Source organism: Uloborus diversus, chromosome 1 (assembly GCF_026930045.1).
Source record: "Uloborus diversus isolate 005 chromosome 1, Udiv.v.3.1, whole genome shotgun sequence".
In the NCBI taxonomy this organism is placed as follows: Eukaryota; Metazoa; Arthropoda; class Arachnida; order Araneae; family Uloboridae; genus Uloborus; species Uloborus diversus.
The window spans coordinates 238,261,094-238,287,874 of record NC_072731.1 but is presented as its reverse complement, the minus strand read 5'-3'; the positions used below and the strand labels follow the sequence as shown (position 1 = coordinate 238,287,874).

The 26,781-nt window shown below is 33.0% G+C and overlaps 1 protein-coding gene across 1 annotated transcript in view; it reads left to right on the top strand.

The window, feature by feature from the left end:
- LOC129225948 (SPARC-like) overlaps positions 1-24,213 on the top strand; it is a 29,301-nt gene extending 5,088 nt beyond the window's left edge. The window contains exons 2-8 of the mRNA XM_054860504.1: positions 14,519-14,588; positions 14,823-14,991; positions 17,498-17,613; positions 20,468-20,606; positions 20,723-20,933; positions 21,839-21,987; positions 24,079-24,213. Of these exons, the coding sequence (XP_054716479.1) occupies positions 14,529-14,588; positions 14,823-14,991; positions 17,498-17,613; positions 20,468-20,606; positions 20,723-20,933; positions 21,839-21,987; positions 24,079-24,119 (885 nt within the window). The 5' untranslated portion in view covers positions 14,519-14,528 and the 3' untranslated portion in view covers positions 24,120-24,213. The remainder of the gene's footprint in view (positions 1-14,518; positions 14,589-14,822; positions 14,992-17,497; positions 17,614-20,467; positions 20,607-20,722; positions 20,934-21,838; positions 21,988-24,078) is intronic.
- The last annotated feature ends 2,568 nt before the right edge of the window (positions 24,214-26,781 follow it).

The following is a 26,781-nucleotide window of genomic DNA, read 5'->3' as shown; positions in this document are numbered from 1 at the left end:
ATTATCATAACGTGGAACCGTAACATGGGCGAGCCATTTAACATAGCCAGTTCGCGAGAAATTCATCCTCCATTATTTGTTAATATACAGGCGAACCAAATGACCTTTTAATTTTCTACTACGGGCAAAGCCGTGCGGGTGCCACGAGTTATAAATGAAACAAATTAATATTTCGAGCTAAAACATTTAAGAAATGAATCTTATTTCCCTCTCCAACTTCTTTGTCAATGTCACATGTCACTCCAATATTCTTCCAAAAAATGCATGATGTCTTACTTCTTGTTAACCCCTCCCTCCCCCTTGTCAACCCCAGGGGCGTGCACAGGCATTTTGGGACCCGTCACAAATGACTTTACCGGGCCCCCCTCCAGGTAGTTTAACCCTATATTTCACGCCTAGTTTAAAAAATATTGGTCCCCCCCTTCAGGCTCGGACCAACAGGTGTCACTTCTACCCCCCCCCCTGTGCACGCCTCTGGTCAACCCCCCCTTCCTTCTCAAAGCGTGAAATCATTCTTCAAGTGGCATTTTAGTATTTCAGACTCTGTTTACAACGAAACAAATGAAACAATAATTAAACAATGCATTCAACATAAAATGGGCCCTTTGTCTTTTGATGTCAGAGAGACATTTACTTTCTCCAGCCCATTTCCTCATTTATAAAAGTGACCCGCTTGGATAAAAAGAAATTAAAATGGCAACCACTTACCAGTTAAGAGAATGAACCTTAGTTCGGGCAAAAGGACTTGGTTTGTATAACAAACTTTCAGGAGAATAATGCGGTTTAGTTCTGAAAAAGTGACAATAGTCGACAGCTTTTGAGAAAAGGAGGTAAAAATATTTTCATTCTCCAGGGACTAGTGGAGCGGCAGTGCACTTAAATCGAAAAAAAAGGAGAAAAATGAAAATTAATCTTTATATACATAAATGGCTACTTCTGTATGTATGTATGTCCGGGATAAGCTTCAAAATTACTGAACCAATTATAAGCATTTTGGAACTACTTTGATATACCCCCCCCAAATCGGACATTTGGCGACTTTTTTTTTCTCACTCAAGGTACAAAATACAAGAAAATACTAAATTTGGCAACAGCAAAAACCTAAAAGCTGAAAAAATCTAAATTGGCAACACAAAAATAAGAAACAGCAAACCCTAAAAAGTCCGTAAGGAGTGACAGATTTGGCGCGTAATTTTTTTTTTGGGGGGGGGGGGTATATCAAAGTTATACCAGCATTTTTTCACCATAGATAGCTACATTACCACGAAGAAACAGAGGCTATAATTTATTGCTAAAAAACTTAGTTTAAAAAGGTTATTATGGAAAACAGTAAATTTTATGTAATTACCCCCATTGAGTGTAAAAAAAAAATCGTTGCCTTACAATAACAATATTAATAGTAATCATAATGAAAATTTTGAATCATGGCTTCTCTGGAGCAGGCATGACATTTATTCGCTATCATTGCTTTCTTAGGATTTTTAGCCTCATCTATGCCAATAATCGATAACGGGACTAAATAAAAATACAATTAATTTTGGCAACACTCTTCAATAAGAACAGTGATTTTTTTTTTTTTTTGCTAAGGCTACTTTTTGCACACTACAGGAAACACATAAGAGATGTTTTTTTTTTTTTTGAATCTTTGCTTTTGTTAGGAAATGGGTGTTTAGGTTAAAATAGAGATGGAATAGAAAATTTTGAGACAGATCGTATACGTAGATAGAAGCTGCCTCAGGCGGCATTTTTGGGGTAAAAAGGTGAGTGGCCCAAAACAGAACAGGAGATAGATATAGAAAATATTTTTATTCATATTCATATTGATAAAGATAGATATAGATTGCTTAATACCGCAGACAGCTTTATTTAAACAGCCGCCAAGGGTGGCAATCTCGGAGTAAAAAATTGAATGACAAGTAAGCCAAACTACCGCCGTAGGCGGCTACTTGCAATAAAGGGTAATGGCGTAAAAAGGCGAACCAGCTGGTCGCCGCAAGCGGCCAGCTCATCGAATAAAAGGATGTTTTATAAAATTCAATCCATCCTCTCTGTGTTAAAATATGTTGTTAGGGTTAGCATTTTACAGGCAAAGAGTTATTTTTGCCAAGACAGTGGCAAAAACTGAAGAAAAAAAAAAAAAAAAAAGGTAAAACCTCGAAAAATATCAAAAAATAGAAAAATCGGCCAACTTTTAAAAATGAACGAGAGAACAATGTAATTTTGTACTTAGTCCACCTGAATAGATTCTTTCAGAAAGTGTATGTGAGTTATATTTTTTTGCAAAATTGAGTTATGCCACATATTTCAGGTAGAGACATCGGCTGATGTAGAAGGAAGTGAATCCTACAACCAAACACTTTATTTTTTCGTTCACAATTTGCATTTAGTGCAGAAATGGCACAAGTAGCGAACTTGTGCTGTTTCTAGTCTCAACCTGATTTACTAATATCATTCTACAAACTATATAAATTATTTTCAAATAAAAAAAGAACCGACTTCATAAAACAAAGAGAAACTAAAAAGTAAAAAATAATTGGTCATACTTACATACGATTTCCTACCCAAGCGTATGAATCAAATTTATTTCATAATTCCAGTACAAAAATCAACTAAACACCCAATTATAAAATAACACAGATTTTAATTACTTCCGACGAATTATTTTAATACCTAACTAATTATATACGATCTCTTAATTTTTAACAACCATTTGAAGTCGGAACCTCCTATAAACTACTACCTAACGTAACTAAATAGGTTTAGTTTTAAAAACTTTCGCGTTTTGTTCAACGCGTTGTTTCAACTCAGGATATAATGGGCTGTCATTTGGGGGGCTCTTCCCCAAGCCAGAGCCCCCTAAAAAGGGAAAATACCCCTCAAAACACTCCGCCCCCCCCCCCCGCCCTTAAGGAGCACCCCTGATTAATATTAATGTTTTATGGTACTTTCTTCAATACTGAGTAAAGAAAATACCTTTGTTTTATGGGGGGGGGGGCGCTTTCTTTAGCAATGGATTTATATTTAATCATTTAATATTGAGATTAAATGATGTTTATTGTTTTTCAACAATAACTTTTTTTTCTTCTAAAGAACAAATATGGTGATGCAAAGTTTTGGGACCTAAGTTACATCATTATTAAAAAAAAAAAAAAAAAAAAAAAAAAAAAAAGTTTTACTAAGTGAGACGCTATGAATTTACAAACAACAAAGCGCGAGTATGAAATTTGAAGAGTTCCCTCGATTTCTCCAGGACCCTTTATACCCGGTCTTGAAGAACATTAGACGACCGAAAGAAGTATATCGTTTCAAATAGAAAAAGGATTTTCTTAATCCTTGGACAGACCTAATCGGTCTAGGGAGGCGTCTACTAGTAATCGGAGAGCATAAAAATAAAAAAATTCCAACAGAGTCTGTTAATTTGCCATAACTGGAAATTGAACTGACGGCGTCATGAAATATTAAATCTAGAATACTGGTCAAACTTCAGAAATCGGACACCAGTTACGATAGATTTATTAAGGAATATAAATGTAATCGTCGGAGAGGGGGGGAGCATTTTGATCTTCAATACCCCTTGAATTGAACACTAAATATATTTCAAAACTGAAAGATTAAAAAAAAAAAAAAACTTTAATGACTAAATGACGTTATTTATTAGCAAAACAATTTTTATATTAAATTAATTAATTCAACTATTTTCGTTGCAAAATACAATTAACTGATTTGCTACATGAGTAAGAAATACATTAGTAAGACTGTAATTAAAATTAACAGGCAGCCCCGTGAAAATAAACATCCCGATGCGTGAGAATTAAATATTGTTCAAAATAACAGTCCTCCGTCGAAAAAATGCACCGTTTACATCAAAACCACGTGACCTGTGACGTGTCGCGCAGCTGACGAAAGCTGGTCTACTTAGCCACAATGTGTGAAATTTAAAGTTTCTTAGATTTCTCCGAGACCCCTCATTAGATCCAGACAAAATTAATACGGGACTATCTGGAAGGTATACCCTTCCAAACAAAAAAAGAATTTTTCAACTCGGTCCAGTATTCTCGGAGTAATGTGAAAACATACATACAAAGCCGCAAGACGAAATCATAACCTCCTTTTTTGAAGTCGGTTAAAAATGGTTTAACTGACATGCGAAATCTCGCCAAGGGTTCTTTGCTCGCACAAATACTAAAACTATAACCCTAAACAAATTTTTGGTGAAACTCTTTAGCTGAAAATGTAAGCAATAAAGTAAAGTTGGCGCACTATTTTGGTGACGAAAATTCTCGGCTTTTGTTTTTGCTAGTTCAAATTTCTTTCTCGGTTAAACATTTTTCATTTCGTTCTACGGTAATATATTCAAGAAGATATTTTGCATACTTTCCATTCCAAATAAATGCTGCAGTAAAATAAGATTAGTTTAATTAATTATTTTTAAACTAGGCGGAGATGAAAGCCCGAATTCTTCTGATAATGTTATTAAATCCTTCTTTCAAGCTTAAGAAAAGAAGAAAAAAAAAAAAAACATATTCTTACAAATTCACACAAAACAATACAAATTTTTACCTGGTATATAACGTTATCCTCTTTAAAAAAAAAAAAAAAAAAAAACTTCGAACAGACGAGCATATTTGTTTTTAATTTCATGCAAATGCGAAGTTTGTTAATCCAGAGTTTCCTTGTGTTTACGCTTTCGTCATCTACGACAATCTACGAAAACTATCAATGAAAACTAACATTATTTTGAGAAGCTCGAGAATACCATTACGGGACGATACAATTTCTGTTGCAGAAGGCAATCTAAGACACATTGAATGCGTTAATAAATACTCATGTCAAACTGCCTATGTTTACCAACAGACACACGTGGAACGAAATGTTTTACCTTTTTCTTAAATTTTTTAAATCACCGCAAGGTAGCGTATTCGAGCGCTGGAGTTGCGAATAATCCAAGGGTAGGAATTGTCCTAAACAACCTAAAATACATAAAATTTCAAATTTTGTCCTAAAATTCCTAAAATTTCGAGTTTTGTCCTAAAATTTTCATTATTTATTCCTTACTTGGGCAGAAAAATAAAATTCAACCTAAAAATGAAACTTTTCATGATAATATGTCTACGTTTCAGAATAAAATAAACTTCATAGACCCCTAAGAAATCTTTAAAAAAGAAAGAGAGAAAAACCTATGCTCCTTACTGCTGCTCTTTACTGGGGAGTGGGGTAGGGATGCAGTTAACCAAACATATAAAAATAAAATAATAAAGAAAATAAAAACAGCTGTGCAGCAAATGTTGCAGAAAAAGAGTTTGGGGAAAGGAATAGGATCGATCTGATATTTTAAATTTTTTTTCTTCTTTGAGAAGAAATGAAAATATGTTAACGGGGGGGGGGGGGGATATTCGCTCCATCTCTCAAATTGCAGTTCTGTGGTAGAGGGAGGGGGGTGAAGGTATCATAGCTCATTGAAATAAAATAAATATAATGCGTTGAGTTAGAACCCAAATATAAACACTAGGTTGAAAAATTGTATTTAGAGCAGAATTTAAATGGCTTGTCCCAGGTGGAAAGTAATATTCATTTTTATAGTGCTTGTGCTGTGGTCTGAGCATTGGCTTGTTCTTCCAGTACAGAGAGTCAGTTTGGTTTGTGTTTCTGTTCAGAGGAAGTTGGATTATTTCTTGCACATAAATAATCCTTTTGCTTTAAAAATGTAAATAGTAATTTGTTTTATCAAAATGCCACAGAAAACTAAATTCTGTTCCTTGTGGTTGAAAAAGCAGACAGAAATTGATGCACGATCAGCACATGGTGCCGTGCAGAAAAGGATGAATTTAAAGGCTTTTGTTCTGTTTTCACATTTTCTTTCCAATATTGATAATCAAGTATTTTCACAGGTATTGTCTCATGCTGATGCGGCGAGACATAAGAGGTTGACAAGTAGCTTGAAAAGTGAAGCTGTATTTTAAATTCCATGGTCTTCGTCATCTACTGAAAACAAATTGGTTATGATGAAGCCATCCAAACCTTTTGTTCCAAATTCACTCCAAGAAAAATTTCGAAAGCGGAGTTTTTCTTAGCTTTTAGATGTTGTAAAAAACAATTATTTATTTCCATCTTTAAATGATTTGTCTGTAATTTACATGGATATTTTTGATGATTCTGAGAAACCAAAAAGTATCAAATTATCTATAAAAGTGCATGATAAATTTTGGATTTGTGCACCCTACTTAAAATCCCTCCTTATTAAGGATGTTTTTTCATCATTCTTTGTAATTCACTTTGATGAAACATCAACAACAAGGCAAGTAAAGAAGCAGTTGGACATAACATTTATCCTACTGGTCTGTGGTATATATTTCTACTTCATAATGTGACACTTTGTTAAAGAATAAAAGATTGAATGCATTCTATTGTAGTTTTAAAAAGGTTGACAAATTTTATCATCTACTACAAAAATCAAACTTGTAAATTACATTTAGGTTTAAAAACACTTGAAATCTGTTGTCCTAAAAATGTCTTAAAATTTTAGCGAAATCGTATACTAAAATTTGATATCACTACTCCGACCCCTGAATCATATCTATATTTAGGAGGAACAAAATACCTGGAAAAGAAAATAATGTTGTAAGCTGGGTTGAGGGTATCATGATAAACTTAGGAAATGATCCTGATTATATTTAAGAAATAAAAGAAAAGCGTTAGAAAGCTTTTTTTTTTCCGTTGAAGAGAGTTAAGAGGAGGTTGCAGTGGAATCAAAAACACATTTGTTTGTTTCTGTTCTTCAAAAGATAAATAAAAATAAATAACATTGTAACATCTTCTTTACTAATAATGAAGCTGAAAGTCTCTCTGTCTGGATCTCTCTCTGTCAGGATCTTTGTGACGCGCATAACGCCTAGATCGTTCGGCCGATTTTCATGAAATTTGGCACAAAATTAGTTTGTAGCATGGTGGTTGCACCTCGAAACGATTTTTCAATAATTCGATTTTGTTCTTTTTCTATTCCAATTTTAAGAACATTTTCCAGAGCAAAATTATCATAAGATGGACGAGTAAATTACCAAGTTATCATAACGTGGAACCGTAACATGGGCTAGCCAATTGCAATAAATTCATAATGCATTATTTGTAAATATACAGGCGAACCAAAAGACCTGTCAATTTTCTACTACGGGCAAAGCCGTGCGGGTGCCATTAGTAAAAACATAAAGTAGCTGCAAGGCAGGTGATGTGAAAAGAGTGGGGGAAGAGGGCCTAGAATGTGAGAAATATTGAATTGATATGGATTGGATTGGAAGTTCTTTCTATTTTTTGCAAATATATGATTGGAGAGGGTGGGTTACTCATGCTTTTTGCACAGCAATTTAAAAGTCTTGGAATTTAATTATTCGTAGTAATAGTGTCCTCTGAATATCAGCTGTGAGGGTTATTCTTTAATATTTCATTCACTTTGACGCACTTTTTAAACTGTTTTGATTTTACTCTATACAATTTCATGCTATATTTTATAGTAGTGTTAGCAGAAAATTACATTTATTTATTGTTAATAAATGTATTCATCACAGTTTCTTGTTGAAGGTTTACTTTAAAAAATATATTTTGGAAAATATTTTTTCCGCCGATTAGTCGGCAAAATTTTGCCGATTATAAATAATCGGTACTGCCAGATAATCGGCGTATCCCTTGTAAGTAGTGTTATAAATTTCTGAACACATAATATTGTCCTAGAAATTTCAAAATTTTCATTTTTTTTCAGTGTGGAATTAATACAGGAATATATTTGAAACTTGCTGTATTGCTAGGTTTAAAAAAGATGAATGTGTACTGAAGAAGATAATTTAATTGAATTTGAATGAGATTGAAAATTTTATATGTTATTTCCAATTTTTAAGTTACAGTTTAATATGTTTTACTTTCTTTTTTCATATTTAAGCGACATACTAATCATAGTTTATCTTCAAAATTATATTATTTTGATGGCACAGGGCAATTAGTATTACTCCTTGATTAAAAATTAACTGAGAGATATGAATTCTTTATTTAAGTCAAAACTGTTGCTAAATAGTTTTAGACAATATTAATAAAAAAGCATTTTACTAAAAAAAGTGCAAACTTTACTTTTAGATTGTTGTTTCAATGATGCATCGAATATTTTAAGAAATTTAAGAACATTTAAATTATATGTTATTAGAGCAGTTTAAATTACTCGGGACTTAATCGAGGTATATCCGAGCTTTGTGAATAAAGCACATTTATTTTTACCATTTTGGCAAAAATAAATAAATAAATAAATAAATAAATAAATAAATAAAATAAATAAATAAAATAAATAAATAAATAGATCAAAAAAGAAATAGCAACGTATACATAATGGGGTCGTTTCCAAAATTTTAAAAGCATTTTTTTCTGAAAGAGCATGCCTAAAAACATAGGATCTGACCATTTTTTAAATAATTTGACTAAGTTTAATATTTTTTAAAAATTACTTAAATCGGTGCGCTTACATTGTTTACGCTTCTGTCCGAAGACGTCACAAATGATGAAATGCCACTCAGTGTTGCCATTCACAGAGCAAAATATTTGATTCGTATCATTACTCACGTGTATTGGCAACGATATGGTTGATAGCGAGAGTAGCGCGCAATTTCAATTCGCTTCTTGATTATGATAACGTGAAAACGCGGAAGAAGGATGCGCCAAAGAGCATTATTTGTGATGTCATCAAGACCACGCCTTGTTTGAAAAATCGGGCATTTAAAAAGAAAAAAATAACTGTTGAAAAAATGAAAGTATTTTCTGGGTCCATGTTATTATTATTTTTTGCTTATTCTATCAATTTCAGTGACTAAAAGTACTACTTTTGATTGAAAGAAATAACCCCATTGAGCAAAAATTACTGATTACTGCACATACGTGTTTCAGGGTTACAAGGAACCCCTTCATTGCTGTAGAATCATACGATTGTTATTTCTTATTTTTACTTTTAATGCACAAAGGTATTTATTCAACTTTATTGGCAAAATGTTTTTCGCATGGATGGTTTTCCCATGTTTTTTTCTCTTTTGGGAAAAACGTGCCGGCTCTATAGCTGTTACTGAATAAGTAGATAGCCATCCATCTTGGACAAGCTGTTTTCTGATTTCTCCGATATTATGTAGCTTTTTTCTTCAGCTTAGACACTTTATGCAGGTCACTGGAATCAATCTTAGCAAATATTCTCCAGAAACATTCTAAGAGTCTATTCTTCTAAGTTCTTTGGACTTCCCCAGAAAGATTCCAAACTTTTATTTCCACAATCCTTGGGGGAAAAAAAAGAGTCTTCTCTTTAAAGCTCACCGGCTATTTTAAACCACGGTAGTTTCTCATGTAAATACACGCACACCTACGCCCATTCATTTTATGCTCCCTAGCCTGAAGAAATCCCGCTAAAAATTTGAAAATGCCTCTTCCTATTTGGATACACAGTTATCCTTTCCATTCCCACAGAAGCAGGAAGTTGGGCAGACCGCTGACTAAGGTCCTCAGTGTTCTTTCCGAGGAACAGAAAATAGAAAGTCCCATATGTGCACATTTGCGAGGGATAGCGTGGCGAACAGAATGACAGTGGGTTCTCGAGTTTCATTTATTCAACTGCAGACGATCGAATGAAAAATTCATTTTTAAAGCTTTCTCCGATCCTGATGACAGGTTGAGGCGTCAAGAATCATCTGTTGGAAAAATGTCATGTTTTTAAAGAGCTTCTAGCAGACGTGCAGAGTGATGTGCTTTCTGGAGGATATAGATGTTTGTCCACGCGTGAAGGGAGTCGCATTACGTGTCAAGAAATTTCATCCGGTCATAAAACATTGTTATACTTATTCTTTCCTCCCATTGCACATTTTGCTATAAGTAGCTTTGTTCTGATGACAGAATTGAATTTAAAAAATAATAATAATAATAATAAATAAAGATTTGAATTTTGACATCTTGAATTCAAATTATGTTTTTCGCAATCACGAGTGTGTGTATGTAGGCGTGTGTGTTTCTATGGGGGAGATGTGTGTTTGTGTGTAGGGGGTATGTGTATGTGTGTAGGGGGTTTGTGTATGTGTGTGTAGGCATGTGTGTTTGTGTCTGTGAGCTGGCATAAGTGTGTAGGTAGTTGTGTGTATGAATGTGTGTGTGGGGGGGGGGGTATGTGTATGAGTGTGTAGGCATATGCGTTTGTGTCTGTTTGCAGGCATGAATGTGTGGGTAGTTGTGTGTATGTGTAGGTGTCTGTATGTATGCGTGTGTGTATGTGTTTGTGTGTAATTGTGTATGTATGCGCGTGTATGTAGGACATGGATGCAACCTGCAGACGGCTTTCGCTATAGGAGCAGCATCGTGAGGGGCCGGTCGACGGTGATCGTGCGGAGGGTGGCGGTGGGAAAACAAATGATAGCACGCCAAAAACAGTCAAATAAAAGCAATAAGCAATCGTGATTGCTCAAAAAAAAAAAAAAAAATGTAACGAATAGAATATTTAATTGAAAACATTAAAAATAAATAACTAAATGCATAGTAAAGTATGCAAAGGGGGGGGGGGGGATTGCGTTAAAAAGTAAAAAAACATTTCATTCTTTGAACACCAACAATTTTTTAAACATACAACTATTTAATTGCGATGTAATTAACACGTATACCAAGTTTTGTAAAAATTGGTTCAGTAGATTCGGTGGATACATGTGTGACAAAGATACAAACCGCAACGATTTTCTAAAATTTGATTAATTTATTATTTAAATAAAAAATATTTAGGCAATGAATGATTTAATCTTCGATTAAAATGTTAATCTTCAATAAAAGTGGGAGCGTGACAGTATGAATGTAGATTCAGATTTTTTTTTCTAATAAGACTGCGTTAAATGCCATGTATTTCATTTGCAATACTTGCAAAATAAAATTACAGTGTATTAGAAAATATTTTTTTTTGTAATGTTTCAATAACATGGAAAAAGTACAATATATGAATTATTTGTTTTCGATAGCTTATAAAATAAATTTTTAAAGTAGGGGACCCACATGTCTTATGATCCTTAAAGTTTAAACAGATCATCGTGATAGTGTTTTAACATACGGAATGTCAAACATTTGACTTGCGAACAATTCCCTTTTTTTTGTTTGTTTGAAATTCTTCGTCATCGTTAAATCTTAAAAAAAAAAAAAACATGATACTTTAAACACTGTTTCTTACTTTTATTTTTAAATGTATCAAACCGACAAAATCATTTCGGGACATTATAACGAATAAAAAATGGCTATCTCGAATAAAATGATAAGATTGTGGAGTGTCAAATATTTGTATTACTTTCATTATGAAAAACTGATAGCAGCGTTATCTGACTGCTCAGTATTATTAGGGCAACCATAGGTAAAAGACCTCTAATGTTTAGGTAGTGCAGAAGTACTTTTTTCTTGAAGAAATATGAAAGGACAAAATGAAGTTATGATAAATGAATTTTCTTACTGTATCTCCACTATAGTATCTCCAACAGTATTTAAACTAGTTTGCTGCGAGGGGCGAAAAATCCTACAGTTGGTACGGAGTGTTAAGTGATATGTAGTAAGTTTTGTGAATTCAACTCTCCCGATTCGTTCGGGAAATTCCCGAATTTTGCTGAGTTCTCCCGAACTCCATTACGAAGTAAATATCTCCTGAATCAAAACAAGGATATTTCCTGAAAAACAAAAAGGATTTTTCAGTGATCATTTCTGTGAAAATCCCTACAGTAAAACGAACACTATCGCTAAAACGAAACCATCATAGACGAGTGTGAAAATTGTTTCTGTCCGATCTTTTTTGAAACATATTTATTTCATTTTCGTTAACTTTTTTTAAAATCCTAAAGTTGTAGTTATCAACTTCAAAAAAGTATTAATAGTGATTATAGTATTTCGAGCTTTGTGCAGGCTTAATTAAAAAAAAAAAAAAAAAAAACATATTTTAAAAATCCCTTTCACACTCAAATTTTTGTCATTAAAGTTATTTATGCAAAGTCTCCATAATTTTCAGCTTTCAATGTTGAAAGCTATAATTGAAGTAAAAAACCAACTCCAATAATGCACAAACAATCAAGAAAATACAGAATGAAGTTATGATCAATGAATTTTCTTATTGTGTCTCCAACAGTATTTAAACTAGTTCTCTGCGAGGGGCGAAAAATCCTATAGTTGGTGAGTAAAACTCTCCCGATTCGTTCGGGAAATTCCCGAATTTCGCTGCGTTCTCCCGAACTCCATTACGAAGTACGACATAGCATACGGCTATTTCAAGGTTACAATGATGCAACTTTTTAACAGTGCAAAAGATGCTCAACATAGCAAAAATAAAGTTCTAGAGGAACACTTAAATGCACTAAGGGCTGTCTACAAATGATGTCTGGTTTTTAGAGGTGGGGTCGTGAAATTGTGAAAAAAGGAGGGAGGGGTAAGAAGTGTGACATCACTCCTTTTTTTTTAATCTAAGAACGTCAAAAAAAAAAAAAAAAAAAAAAAAAAGATAGCGTGACATGGGGCGAAGGGGGGGGGGGGGGGGAGTGCAGTGTGAGGGGTCAAAGATGTAGGAAAAAAGTTTTCCACAACCCCTAAATAAAAACAACAACTCACAAAACTAACACTTCCAACACAGAGAGAGTGTCTATTAAGCATGGTTAAATAACAACCAAACCAAAACTTAATAGGAATAAATGAAGACTAAAAATGTTTTTTTTTTTTTTTTTTTTTTTTGCATTAGGGACTTAGACCAACCAAGATAAACCTTCAATGTCACTTTCGACCTTCTCCACCGCAGGGACGCTATCAACGTTATTTTAAATACTTTTAGGGGGGATAGGCACATAAATCGTTTGCAACAGGGAAATGATTGGCATTTACTTCATTTTGACGAAAAGTTTTTTTTTTGGCACTTAATGCGGTTTTCAATTTTAGTCTGCAAACATCTCTAACTCTACCAAGTGTTCTCTATATATACAAATACAAAAGTGACGACCATTAACAGGCTCTGGGCCCAGCTAGGCTGGTCCTTGTCAATTTACAGTCCCCAGTGAAGATGAATGGTCCTCTTAAAACTATCTACTCCCTTGCTCATTACCACCTCTTCCGGTAAGCTGTTCCAAGGTTCCACCACCCTGCTGTAATAATAATTTTTCCTAATATCCATGTTAGCCTGAGATTTAAATAGCTTAAAACAATGACCCCTTGTCCTGTTTTCAGTGCTAAACTTCAGCCCCGTAACATCTTTCATTTTAATAAATTTAAACAACTGAATCATGTCCCCTCGGTCTCTTCTTTGCTTAAGACTGTACGTTTTTAGCATTCTAAGCCTGGAATCGTAGTCTAAACGAGAAAGTTCATTTATTAGCCTTGTAGCCCGCCTTTGAACCCATTCCAATACATTAATATCTTTCTTAACATAAGGAGACCAAAACTGAATAGCATACTCCAAATGAGGTCTTACCAAACTTCTATATAAGGGCAGAAGAACTTCTTTAGTAATCCTTGTGTAATTTTTCTAGTCCCTAAACAGACGCTATTTGAATAGTACAGGATGGTTGAGAATGCTCAAAAATTTGCCAGGAATTGGTAATATCTCTCAAAAATTTCAGGTTCAACCACTAGTGAGAATCCAATTAACAATCTCTGTAAAACTGTTTTCCCTGCCTCTGTTCGTGGCGTCGACAGTTAGAGGTATTTCAGGCTTCACAAACGCTTGTTTCTTCTCCTTGTAACAGATTACAAATGAGTTAAATAAATACCTTTATGCTGAAAAGTAAAATAAGAAGTAACAGTATCCTGCAATTTGTGCTTTTTGGCGTTGTTGTTTCTTATTTTAGATTACTAATCGGTTAAGCTTACTTCAATTGCGAGGTGTAGTTACAGTTAAGCTAGAATTCACAATAATACTGATAGGTTAAAAACGTCATTAGCCATGTTTGAGAGGTAAGTTAATGGGTGTCTAAATTGGTCTACATTGCTCAAAAATCTTTAAAAAGGAAAACCTTTTCGCTGTGAAAACCTACATCAAAGTTGTACTAATTTTTTTTATTTTTTTTTCAAGAACATGTAAAATCTCAAAATTACCTCTACAAAAATAAAATTGCTCGAATAATTTGAATTGAAATAAATGTAACTGCTTAGAATTAGTACAACGATTTACAATGCATAATTAAGTCGTAATAGCTATTTCGCGCCGTTTCAAACGAATTTTTAAAAATATATTGTGTTATTACATACTAATACATTGAAATGAGAACTTCCTTGCTTTTAGTGCTTTCTTTTCTTTAAAAAAATGTATAAACATTTCTTCTCCAGCTATTAATGATAAGTTATTAAAAATGTGAAATTTTAATAGCTCTAATCTATACAGAAATCAGTTTCCACGCGGAAAATATCCTACTAAACCATGGGGAAAATATCTGAGTCGCCCCCCCCCTTAAAATTTTGCATATGGGCGTCAATGATACATGGCGTTTTTTATTAACATATTTCTCTTTTCTTTCTGTAGATTTTGCAAAATGAAGCTTCGCCACCTCCTCTTGCTAATTCTTATTGCAGCAGTAGTCTCTGCTCGGAAAGTAAGTCCTTACGATTATTTCGGGTAAAACCAAACAAAAGTTATTTTGTTCAACTTGATTCAATTTTTGACTTTATTACCAATTCAAAAATTTTATAAAGTTCTACAACCTAACAGATTTTGATAATTTATTTACTTAAAAATTGCATGTTCAAGCATTTTTGCTTGAAATAAATACTGAGGCTGAACTGAGGCTGTGAACTAAATTTGCATTATGCGTTGTTTAATCAACCAGGGCCACAAGAGGAAACATGAACGAAAACATTTGGTCAAAGAAAGCATCCCAGAAAACGACATCTTAGACATTCTTGAAGAGGATCAAGTGAGTGAAGAAAAGAAGCACAAGTTAGATAATGAATTGAAATTAGAAGAATTCGATGACGCAAGAGGGGGTTACGTGGAAGGTAAATAAAATATTACAAATAACTAAAGAATCTTTTTATATTTTTACAGGGAAATGAAAATAAAGGGAGAAATGAAGAAGAGTATACTGGGTGTTCCATTTTAACTTGCAAGACCTTTATTTTCGCAATCGTTAGTCCTAGATGTATACTTCCAATTGCAAAAATGTTCAAAATCAGATGCGGAGTTAAGATATGAAATTTGAAGCAAAAATAAAAACTAATAAAAAAAACAAACAACATTTAACTTTTTATACGGGCTCTAGGTCCCCAACCAATATTTAGAGAAATAATCTCCAATGAAAACTATTACTCACACAAAAAACATTTGTGCAAACCGAAACTCAAGGATATATTCCAGTTCAAAGTTTTTAGGGACTATATAGAAGATGAGATAGGAACTTATCGCCCTTTCAGAAGAATGACAGGTTGTCAAAGTAAGAAAAACAAGGTATTTAAATTTTTCATGACTATTCAAGAACAAATGCAAATGTTATGCCGTGATACGCAAAAACACACTAAACTTCCAACAATTTGAAAAACCACACCCTATGCACACATAATTTTAAACTTGTTAACCGCTATATTTTCCCCCAAAAGGTGTTATTGACAGCGAGTGAAAAGTGGTGCAAGTCACAAAATGCTGCGTTTCGTTTCATATCTCGGTGAATATTGGTCATAATAATTTCAAATTTTTTGTGTTGAAATTATTTTTTAATGGAGATTATTTTCTTAAATATAAGTTAGGGGACCTGGGGCCCGTATAAAAAGTTAAATTTTGTATTTTTTGACTTTTAATTTTCGCTTCAAACTTTCAATATCTTAGCTCTGCATCCGATTTTGAACATTTTTGCAATTGGAAGTATACACCTAAGACTAACAGTTGCAAAAACAAAGATCTTGCAGGTTAAAACGGAACACCCTGTATATTCTTTCACTAACATCTTAGAATTCAGTGTGCTTTAAGAAGATTTCCATGTTAATCAGTCCATGGGTGTACCCAGAGGGGTGCAGGGGTGGGTACTTGGCTTCCCCTACCAAAAAAGAAAGTTCTATTAAAAAATAAATTAATTTAAAAAAAACAACAACCAAGGAATTTAAAAAAAAAAAAAAAGACTTCTTGACTGTTGCTTCAATTTGTATTGTCAGTGAGTTTGGTTCTAGAAACTTTGTGACTGATTTTGAAGATGTATATTTCGATCATTTGGAAGAAGAGTGCCACAATACGAATAAATAAAAATTTACAGGAGCGTTTGAAGTTGAACTCTTCAGGCAATTTGCATTAAAAAAAGTAAGTTTGCTGTGCTCTCCAGTGGTTAATATTCGAACAAAAAATCTGTCATTATTTTCCAAAGAAGATAATGTCCTTTGAAGGTTTTTAAGCGAAAAAAAAAGAAAATTTAAAATTTTGTATTGTGGGGCACTTTTTCCAAACGAGCGATTTCTTTTTTGGGGTCTGAAAAAGGAAAGTTAAAAGTGTTTAGTAGGGTTACTGCCACAAAAATGCAAGGAAGAGAGCACAAGGTAATAAGGTGCCAAAACTTTTTCCTTTTTCACAAGCTCCTCATAAAGAAGTATATTATTACACACGACATACTCCTCACACAATGAAAAGGATACAGATTATTTTGTTTAATACATAGTGAAACAACGTTTATATGTTTTTTAAAGGGACTGTATGAAAAAAGCGTACAAATGAAAAAACGTATAATAGGTATAGGATAATGTGGATTAGGCTCTGTAGAGACCAATTTAAAAAACGAATAATTGATAAAAACCTATAAAAGAGAAACGTATAAACAGTGCTTCACTGTACTTTCATTAAATCAGACAGTCTGGAATCCCTATTAGTCTGCAATAATGAGGTTCTACCAGGGGCTGATTACCGTTTAGGTTGTCTAGGCCTGTGGTTCTCCACCTTGCTAAGGGTCCCCAATTACTTAAAAAATTATGCATAGCATAACTATACAACAAATACATGTATTTTTAAATAAAAAAATGGCTTGTTAATTGGACAAAGGAGAACATTTATTCATTCTGCTGGCAGTGAATTTACCATGTCACAATTATAAGGGGCCCCGAAGGTGATTTATAAATGTACATGATGAATGATTTATAGTTCTGTGATAGACAAAGAGGTCCCCAAAAATATGCATTCCTACGAGCCCAAATCTATTAATCAACTATCGCATTTCCCGTATCGAGTCTTCAAGGGGCCTCCAAATTATTGTGGGCCTGGGGGCCTCACTTTTAGTTAGTCAGGCCCTGGGTTCTGTTATATCACTGTGTAAAAAGTTCAATAAATTGTGATGTAACAATTTTTCTTTTTTTTTTTTTGGGGGGGGGGGGACTTTTCAAATAGATCTGATTTAGATAGTTCTATCACAACAATTTTATTCATTTTTATTTATTTTTTTAGAACCTATAAAAAAGTTATTTCTATAATATTGATGTATTTCTATGTACCCAAGATAGTTTATAAAAATATCTTTTGTCTGATTGTCTATAGATCCTTGCGCTAAACATAAATGTGGACCTGGAAAAATGTGCGAGATTAATGAAGAAGGAAAAGCCCATTGCAGTTGTGTTCAAAAGTGTCCAGAAGAAATCGATGACAGAAGAAAAGTATGTTTGGAATAGGCAGTGAGGATTATCATATATATTTTGACTTTTTTCAAACACCTGTGTGCTGACTGCACATTTGATACTTATTATATGTGTAAAAATATTGAGAAAACCTGAAATCACTTTCTAAGTTTTATCTCAATTTTTTCAATTTTTTGGATCTTGACAGATGAAGTGGGAATTTTCTTATCCAGATAAATTAAGATTGAGTATTGTTCAGATAAAAGGAATTTCCTTGTGTTTAAAATGAGAAACAGAATTCAAAATAAATAATCAAGAATGAAAAAAAAAAAAAAAAACCTTGCCTTTAAAAAAATTTAATGCATTTGCTTTGTAAAATTTCACAAAAAGTTTTATGCTCTTATGTTAAATTGATGAAGTAAAAAAGATTTAATGAAAAAGTAAAGCAAAAAAAAAAAAAAAAAAGTCAGTAAAATTAAAAAACATTTTAAAAAAGCGAGCAGAATACCAATGAAATCCCATCAATTTTAACTATTACACAATTAAAAAAAAAAGAAAAAGAAAGAAACAAAAATAATAAATAATTACATCATGACTGAAACGTTTTTTGTTGTTTCCAGAAACTTTTAAGAAGCACATACAATGTGTAACCCCCCCCCCCCCCTCAGAAAAGATCAATTCAGTTACAGTACAATAGCGCTAGATAACTCCTTGGGAACATTTCATTCCTATATTGCATGTTGCATATAAAAGACAGGTTTCTGATTCATTAGTTCGTTATACAGTCAAACCCTGCTATAACGAACCCGGGGTATAGCGATCGCTCGGTTATAGCCAACCTTTTAAATAGCTCGAAATGAAGCCCTTTGGCAATGATGCAATTTCGGACGCTTGTAACGATCCCCAAATTCTAGAAAATCGGCTATAGCGATCCAAAAATTTCTAATATTTCAAGCTTTTCCATCACCTATTGAAAAAAGTGAGAAAGACATCATATCATATGTAAACAAACCTGATCTAAAAAGTGGATTGACTTCAAACAAATTTTATTGGGCAGAATTTTTGACTTAGAACATGTACAAAGAAACTTTTATAAGCTTCAGTATTTTCTGAACAATTTAAAATCCTTTGACAACAAAAACTTAACTGCAGACTCATCATCTGATATTGATGAAGAAACACAAAATATTAGTCCTGGACCTTTAATTTTCCTCAAAAGCCAGAAATCAATGTCAATGTTTTGGGCTTTTTTTTCCCCATTTGAAACTACAGATCAATGCAGGGCCGTGTTCAAGGGGAGGGTTTTAGGGGTTAAACCCTCCCATTGGGGCTAAAATAATAAACCAAATGAAGAAAATGTATATTTGACTTTAATTAATTTCAATTTGAAATTTTAGTGTTCTTAAAAAAATGAAGAAAAAAAACTTTTTCTCTGAAGTTTTTCTTCAATTTACGACTTTTAGAGCTTTACCAACTGGAATAATATTCTGGAAAAACTATTGTTGAAGAATATTTCAGTGTAATTTGCGTCTACAATAAGCTCTTTATTGCTTCGTTTATCAAGCATTATTTTAGAACATAAAACCTGATATACATGCTGCATTATAAAATAATCTGTGTACAGTTTTTCACACAAATCGCAATATGCCGCATAGTAAACAAAATTAATTTAAAAAAAACATAGTTTTTTTTTTTTTTTCAAGAAACAAACAAGGCATTTTAAGTAAAAAACCAGAAGTCTGTGAGGGATTGAAATCCCCCCCCCCCCCACTTTGCTCTAGTAAAGATTTAGAAGCTTTAAAACCCCTCCCTTTTTGAAAATCTGGACACGGGCCTGGATCAATGTGTTGTGTATTTGCAACAGTTGACTTAAAAATGGTGAAATGCATATAAAATCCACAAGTTTGCAACCCAAACCATCTTTCTTCAATGCTATATAGAATTTAAAAAAAAAATAATAAGTTTTGTAGTTAGCTTATAATTGAGTGCAATATAATTAATACATTTCACTGTATCCCTTATTACTAATGAAAACATCTTGTTATTCAGATGTTTGTTATAAAAGTATCTTAGCGAATTTTGATTTTTTAAAAAATTGGACATAGTGAACCCTTGGCTATAGTGATCTCTCAAGTCGGGCAGTTATGTGTTCTTTATAGCAGGGTTTGACTGTATTTCTCCAATAGCTCGTTCCCTTGTACTAAAGAGGTGCTCAAACATGTGTGAAATTTTTATTGAAAATATGTGCCTTGCTTCACTTTTATTCAATTAAATGAGAATTAAGAGTAAAAGTAACAACTATGTGCTTAAAGCTATCCAATCAGAAAGTAATTGAATAAAATGCAAAATTATATTTTTCGGAAAACTATTGAAACGCTACTCCTAATGAAGGCGCACTTAGAAAATTGTGATGATAGAGGCAAAAGAGAACATTGCTTCTCTTGACACTTTAAAATCTAACTATTTTTCAAACTCAGCTTCAAAAAAGCTAAATTCTGAAGCTTCATAAGCAATTTTGTGCATTTCATAATTGAAATAGAGTTGGAAATAAATAAGTTTGTGTGGAATAGTGGAGGAAAATACAAAAATGTTCAAAGATTTTATCCAATCCCTTTACATCCCAAAGCTAACTTTTTTGCATTGAAAAAGGGGTTCCTTGAAGCGCCGAAGCAGACATCTGCAGTTATTTGCAAATTTGTGTGATTGAACATTGTTATATTTTATTGTTACTATTTTTGTAAGAAAAAGAACGATAACTGTACCTAACATGCTATTCCAACCACATATCTAAAAATAACTTAATTATGCCTGCCATTCAAGAATTTAACATAAAAAAATATTGAATTTAAAAATTAAAGGTTTGTAATTTTTTTTGTTGTATTATTTTTTTTAGGTGTGCAGCAATCATAATGAAACATGGGATAGTGATTGTGAACTGTATAAAATGAGATGTCTCTGCACAGAAGAATTAGATGGCTGCAAACTGGACAAATATAAACATGTGCACATAAATTACTATGGACCTTGTAAAGGTAATTTGATAATGATGTGTTAAATCATTCACCGAAGTAAAACGGCCCATGAATTACAAAATTATGCTAAATTTTTCTTAGAGTTGAATATAACAGGCTGCTACTTTCTATTGCAGATATTGGAGAATGCAGCGAGCAAGAACTGATTGACTTCCCTCGTCGCATGCGTGATTGGCTCTTCAATGTCATGCAGGAACTAGCCCGTAGAGATGAACTACATGGGCAGGTCTTGAAACTTGAAAAAGAAGCAGAAAAGACTCACGACCGCAAATGGGTTAATGCCGTTATCTGGAAGTTCTGTGATTTAGACGTGCATCCTCGAGATAGGTAAGCAGTTAGTAAAATGCAGTGAGTTACTGCCTAACCAGGACTAAGGCAAAAGAACTGTATGCAATGTGCCGACAGCACTGTTGTGACATCCAGAGACTGCAGTTTTGTCCTTGCTGTGAACTCATAGAATAGTCCTTGCACACTCTAAGAATAGTCAGTAACAGACCCGAAGGCAGATGTTCTCTCATTGAAGTTGAGAGTGCAAGCAAACTGGTACTTTAGCTATCAGTTGGTTGGCACTCTCACCTTCAGCGAAATGACACCTGCCCCCAGCTTGCTTATTGACTATTCCAAACTGATGAGTTCATAACAATTACAAAACTGCAATCTCTGGAAGTCATGACAGGATAAAATGTGTTTGCTTTAATTAACCTATGGTTGAATACAGTACACTTACATTTTTAAGTTCTATATAAAGCAACCGAAGAAATCAAGTATAAAGTTTGATAATAACAACGAAAGAAAAAGGTAAATATTTTAGTGCACGACAATTCCTCTAAAAGCAGTTTTTTCTCTGCTCCAGATTCCAGAGAAACTGATAAATTTAAGCTCTCAAATTACTCATTTTGCATCATAGTCCATAGTACTAAAACAACATTGTTAAGGAAAAATGTATATTTGTTTGCAATGATTCGTTATTTTTTCTACAAAAACTGCAAGATCATATGCTTAATTATTCACCATCCCTCCAAAAAATCTGATCTTGCATAATTGTTAGCAATAAAAGGAAGAAAATAATTTTCATCTTTGAGCACAAAATCTTGAATTATAATGTCACAAAACAGCTGCGTTTTTTCAATTCTCTATGAGCTGAAGTCCAAACAAACCAACACAACAGAATGATTCAATATTTTCCTTTTTCAAGATTTATTGATAATTTTTTGCAATTTTAAAATTTTCAGGCATGTATCTAGGCATGAGCTCTTTCCCATTCGAGCACCTCTGATGGCGATGGAGCACTGTGTAGCACCATTTTTGGACAGTTGTGATGCAGATGATGATCACAAAATCACTCTATTAGAGTGGGGGAACTGCTTAGGTTTAAAAGAAGGTAAAACTTTACTCTTTATTAACGGATGAGTTATTCTTTTTCACTTCTACAAATTAAATTAAATATATTATTGCTGTGTGATATGATCATTTAATATGAACGTTTTCAATGCTAAGGTTACAGTGTGGGTTAAAAATATTAATAAGAATATTTGGAGTTCTAAAAGTTGTAGAAATTTCTAAAATTAAATTTCAATACATATTGTCATATCATCAAGAGGTCTTTATAATACTTGAGTATTTCTCATGATCAGAATCAAATAAGAGTAATTTAAAATGCTCATCATTGATGAATTGCAAATTTGTAAGCTGAATTGATACAGGGTAAGTTACCAGAACCTCTAAGGAAGTTATTCTATCTTGATATAGAAGTTTGGTAAGACCTCATTTGAGGCAGTGAGAAGCAAAGGGATGCAAGTGGAATATTTTAAGTTTCGAGCAAAACCCATTTAAAGATCAGATCCTAGGTAGGCTTTCATTGAATTTTTTTTCTAAATCATGCTGTACAGCAGCACCTACCAGGGCTACTAGTACAATCTCTTTCCCCAAGACAGAGGAGAGGTTCACCTACCATTTGTACTGGTTATTTCCAAATTTTTAATTTTGTCACTTACATCCCTTTGCTTCTCACTGCCTCATTTGGAGTATGCTGTTCAGTTTTGGTCTCCTTATCTTCCTTCACTAGAATTACGACAGTCTTCATATACCTGAAATATGGTGGGGGTCATTTTGACCCTATGAAAAGAAATCTGCATAGTTCCCTGCATAATATATACATTTGCGAAAATCAATTAAAAATAAACATATTTATACAAAATACAGTTTATTTGAAGGATAGAGATATCTTAATTATGTGTAGTGCAGTATTTAAAGACTTCAAAATGCCCTTAAAATAGCCAGTGCTGTTTCAGTTGCATTTCAGAAACTATCAGCTAATGCTCTCTTTCATGTACAAAAACATTATGAATTCTTCAAATTCTTGCAATGATATGTTCCAAGAGGCATTTTTGAGTTTCTGCTCTATCTCAGCATCAGTAAATGTATTTGGCTTTCTTTTTCTTTTTTTTTCTAAAAAGATCAAACTGACACTGTCCCACGCTTCTAGGCATAAGCCTGTAGTTTTGAGTTAAAAAAAAAAATCTTGAAAACTTTATATTATTACACAGCACGAATATTTAGGAAACTTCCAGGAAAGATTTTGATTTTTATGAAAATACCGAGTGTGCTTCGGGTCAAAATGACCCCTCCTGTAATTCTAGTGTTAAGGAAGATATCAATTTATTGGAAAGGGTTCAAAGGAGACTTAGGGCTGTAAGGTAAGTAAATGAAAATGGGCTTTCTAATTTAGATTATGGTTTCAGGCTCACAATGCTTAATATGTATAGCCTGGAGCAAATGTGAATAAGAGAGGACATACTCTAGTTATTTAAGTTTGTTAAAACGGAAGACATTTATTTGCTAAATTTCAGCAAAGATGGCAAAACTAGGGGTCATCATTTTCAGTTTTTTGAATCCTAAGCATAATTTTGAAATCAGGAAAAATTACTACTTCAGTAAGATTGTAGGCATGTGGAAATTGTTAACCAGAAGCAGAGCCGGATTACCAAATAGGCAACCTAGTTCGAACTTCATAAACTATTCTATCTTTTTAACCACTGATGAAAAGGCTTATTTTTATATAGCCTCAAAACAGCAGTTTGCAACTCTCCATAGTTGTTTTATTTGTACTCTTATACTTGTTGATTTATTCTAATCAAATCTTTTGTTTGTAGTTTATTCTTCATAGAATAATACGTTTTAGTAAACCAATAAAAAGAACCCCACTAAATACCTAAGAAAGATGTTTGCATTGTAATAAAACAAAGGATGCCGAAATAATTATGTACATTTAAGTTGGACGGAGCTTTGATATCTTATTTTTTCTGAGCTCAGATCAAGAAAGCGGCAAGCTCAAAGTGTAAAAGGTTGATACTCTTGTTTTAAACCTATTTCATTACAGAATTTTACATCATTGTTTAAAAATAAAAATTCAACTTATATTAAGCATTAAAATATCAATGCAAATCTTAAATGCTTATATTTTTTTTTATAGATGAGATTGAAGATAAATGCAACATCATGCACAGAGGCTGAACAGTACAAAAGTGATGACACATTCACAGCCATTAATTTAAAGTAGGGTAGAATTTTTGTACATGAAAAGTCAAAAAAAAAAAAAAAGAAAGAAGGTGGTTTCTTGTGTTGCATTCTGGCAATATGCAAAGAATTTGTAATTATACAAAATGGGCTTTACTTAACTATTTTTGGACTAGAAAAAGGCAATTTTTGTAACAACCTACAAAATGAAACATACAACTGCTTTTGCTTCCACTGCCATGTACTGTTGAGTGCAACTGTAACTTTGTTAAATAAAATATTTTTTGCTACTACAGTTTCTATTTTTTAAGGAAAAAAATCTTTTAGATTGTCGGGGGGGGGGGGGATATTTAGAAATATATGATAATTAACTGATTTCACTTGTGTTATAAGCAGAGTTGCCAACTGCTACAAAAATATCGTAGTTTCTACGAACTACTTCCTTGAACCGTGGCGCTACGAAAACATGTACTGAAATTACGATTTTCTTATTTTTTTATAACCCTAAAAAAATTCCCCATCAATACAAATATTGTCCACATTAGTAATCAATTAGTTAATCATGCTTTTGTGCTAACGAATGTTACAAATTTTTGCTGAAAAATAAAGGAAAAGAATTTATCATACTAAATGATAAAATAATTAAAAATCAAATATTTTTAAAAACTGAACTGTAACTTTTCGTAATGTAAATTTATCACTAGAAATCCCGAACATAACCATTCCATCGATTATTACCCCCTCCTCCCTTTTGAGAGAAAGTTAGATCGTTGTGTAATCCAGTATATCCTTGTAATTTTTGCCGATCTTCATTTGCCACTCCCTCAAAAAAAAAAAAAAAAAAAAAAAAAAAAGAACACACACACACACACAAACATTTTTTGGCTCTGCTTGTCAGAACGTTTTTTGAACATTAGTTCCCCTCACCATATGCATTTTTTCCAAAAAAAACAAAAGAAAAGCAAACAATTTTACACATTTTTTTTTAAATCATGCAAAAAAAAAAAAAAAAAGCCAATTTGCCAGTTCCAGGGAATCATTCCTTCCACTTTGCCTTGACCCATTTTGATGCTAGGGCGATTTCCTTTTTATTCATATGTGTTACAAAAGGAACTTATGTGGAATGAACAAATTTGGAATGCACACTATAAATGAACAAACTCCAACTTGACGCTATGTGGAAAACACATTTGTTAAAAATTGTTGCAAAACTTAGAAAAACCTAAAAACTTTTAAAAAATCGCGATCATTATCCCCCGCCCCCTCCACTTTAAATTTATCAGTTTGGTTTTGAAAATAGGGGGAGGCGGGAGGTACTTTCCATGTTTTACTAACATAACTTATTTATTATGTCTGTTACATTTGTTATGTGACACGCATTGTTTTACCTCCTCCCCTTTCCAACCCTTCATTGCAAAACTCTGCTACGAATTTAGATTTTCAAAAGTTGGCGGTTCTGGTTATAAGCTACTACTTTCCATATAATTGTTCTACAATTGCATAATAAGGACATAATATACTAATTAGATCCATTCTGAGTTAAATAAAAAAAATTCAAACACAAAATTTGCAAAAGAAATTTTTTTGAGATCATTTCAAATAAGTTAAACAAAATAATTTCTGGATATAATTTTCTTAATTAATTGTATTATAATAGTTTGCAATACAATCATTATTAATAGAAGATTTTACTATGTGGTGACTCATTACCTTAGGGTGGATTCAAGACAAAAGTTTAAACTGCTTTTATAAGCATGTTTAGAAGGAAAATGCAATGAACCGGCTCAAAGTGAAAAATTCGGATAAATGATTATACCCACTTTTCTTTCCACCTACTAAGGAGTAGGTGAAATAACTCTCAGCATGGGGATTTCCTTTTATTAGACTTGCAATCCGCTGGCTTGGATCCATGTAAATGGCCTCTTAAGAGTTGTTACAAATTACTTCAACACCATTCAACAAAAAAACATATAGCTAATTTATTATTTTACAAAAATTATTACACAACAATTTACACAATAAAACAATAATTTAAACAAAATATTAACATCTAATAAATGTACAAAGGAATCTACGAACGTTCACAAAATTTGTTTCTTTTTGTATGAGCAATGAGTCGTATAAAACAAACTTAAAATCACATTTACAGAGCAATTGTGGAAAAGAATACAAAACTCAGTCAGTTTTCCTTTCAGCATTTTCATTTTAATAAAGGATACAAAGCTGTTTAATACCAAATAAATAAGTCACATACTGGAGTTGAAGTTTAATTATTGTGCACTTTTTCATTTTTTTTTTTCCCATTTGTTTGAACAACTTGCGAATTTTGAGATATGTGAGGTTTGTTCTCCATATCCAGGAGCTACAGAATGATTCTAGCACTATAACGTATGCTTATTTCTCAAAACTTAAAAAGGAGAACGGAATCTCCTTTTGAAATGCTTTAATCCAGTGGTGCCTGACCTTTTTTCCTAGTCGTTTTGAATGTATAAAAAAGCACGCCCACTTACATGTGATACATTAACTTATCAAGGGGAGGGGGGATTTTCTCCCTATGGAGACCCCCAGGGCCAGATTTGGAAGTGTGGAGGCCCCAGGGCAACGAAGAAGTGGAGGACCCTTATCAGGGTTCGAAAAGATCATATTTTCGAAAATATCC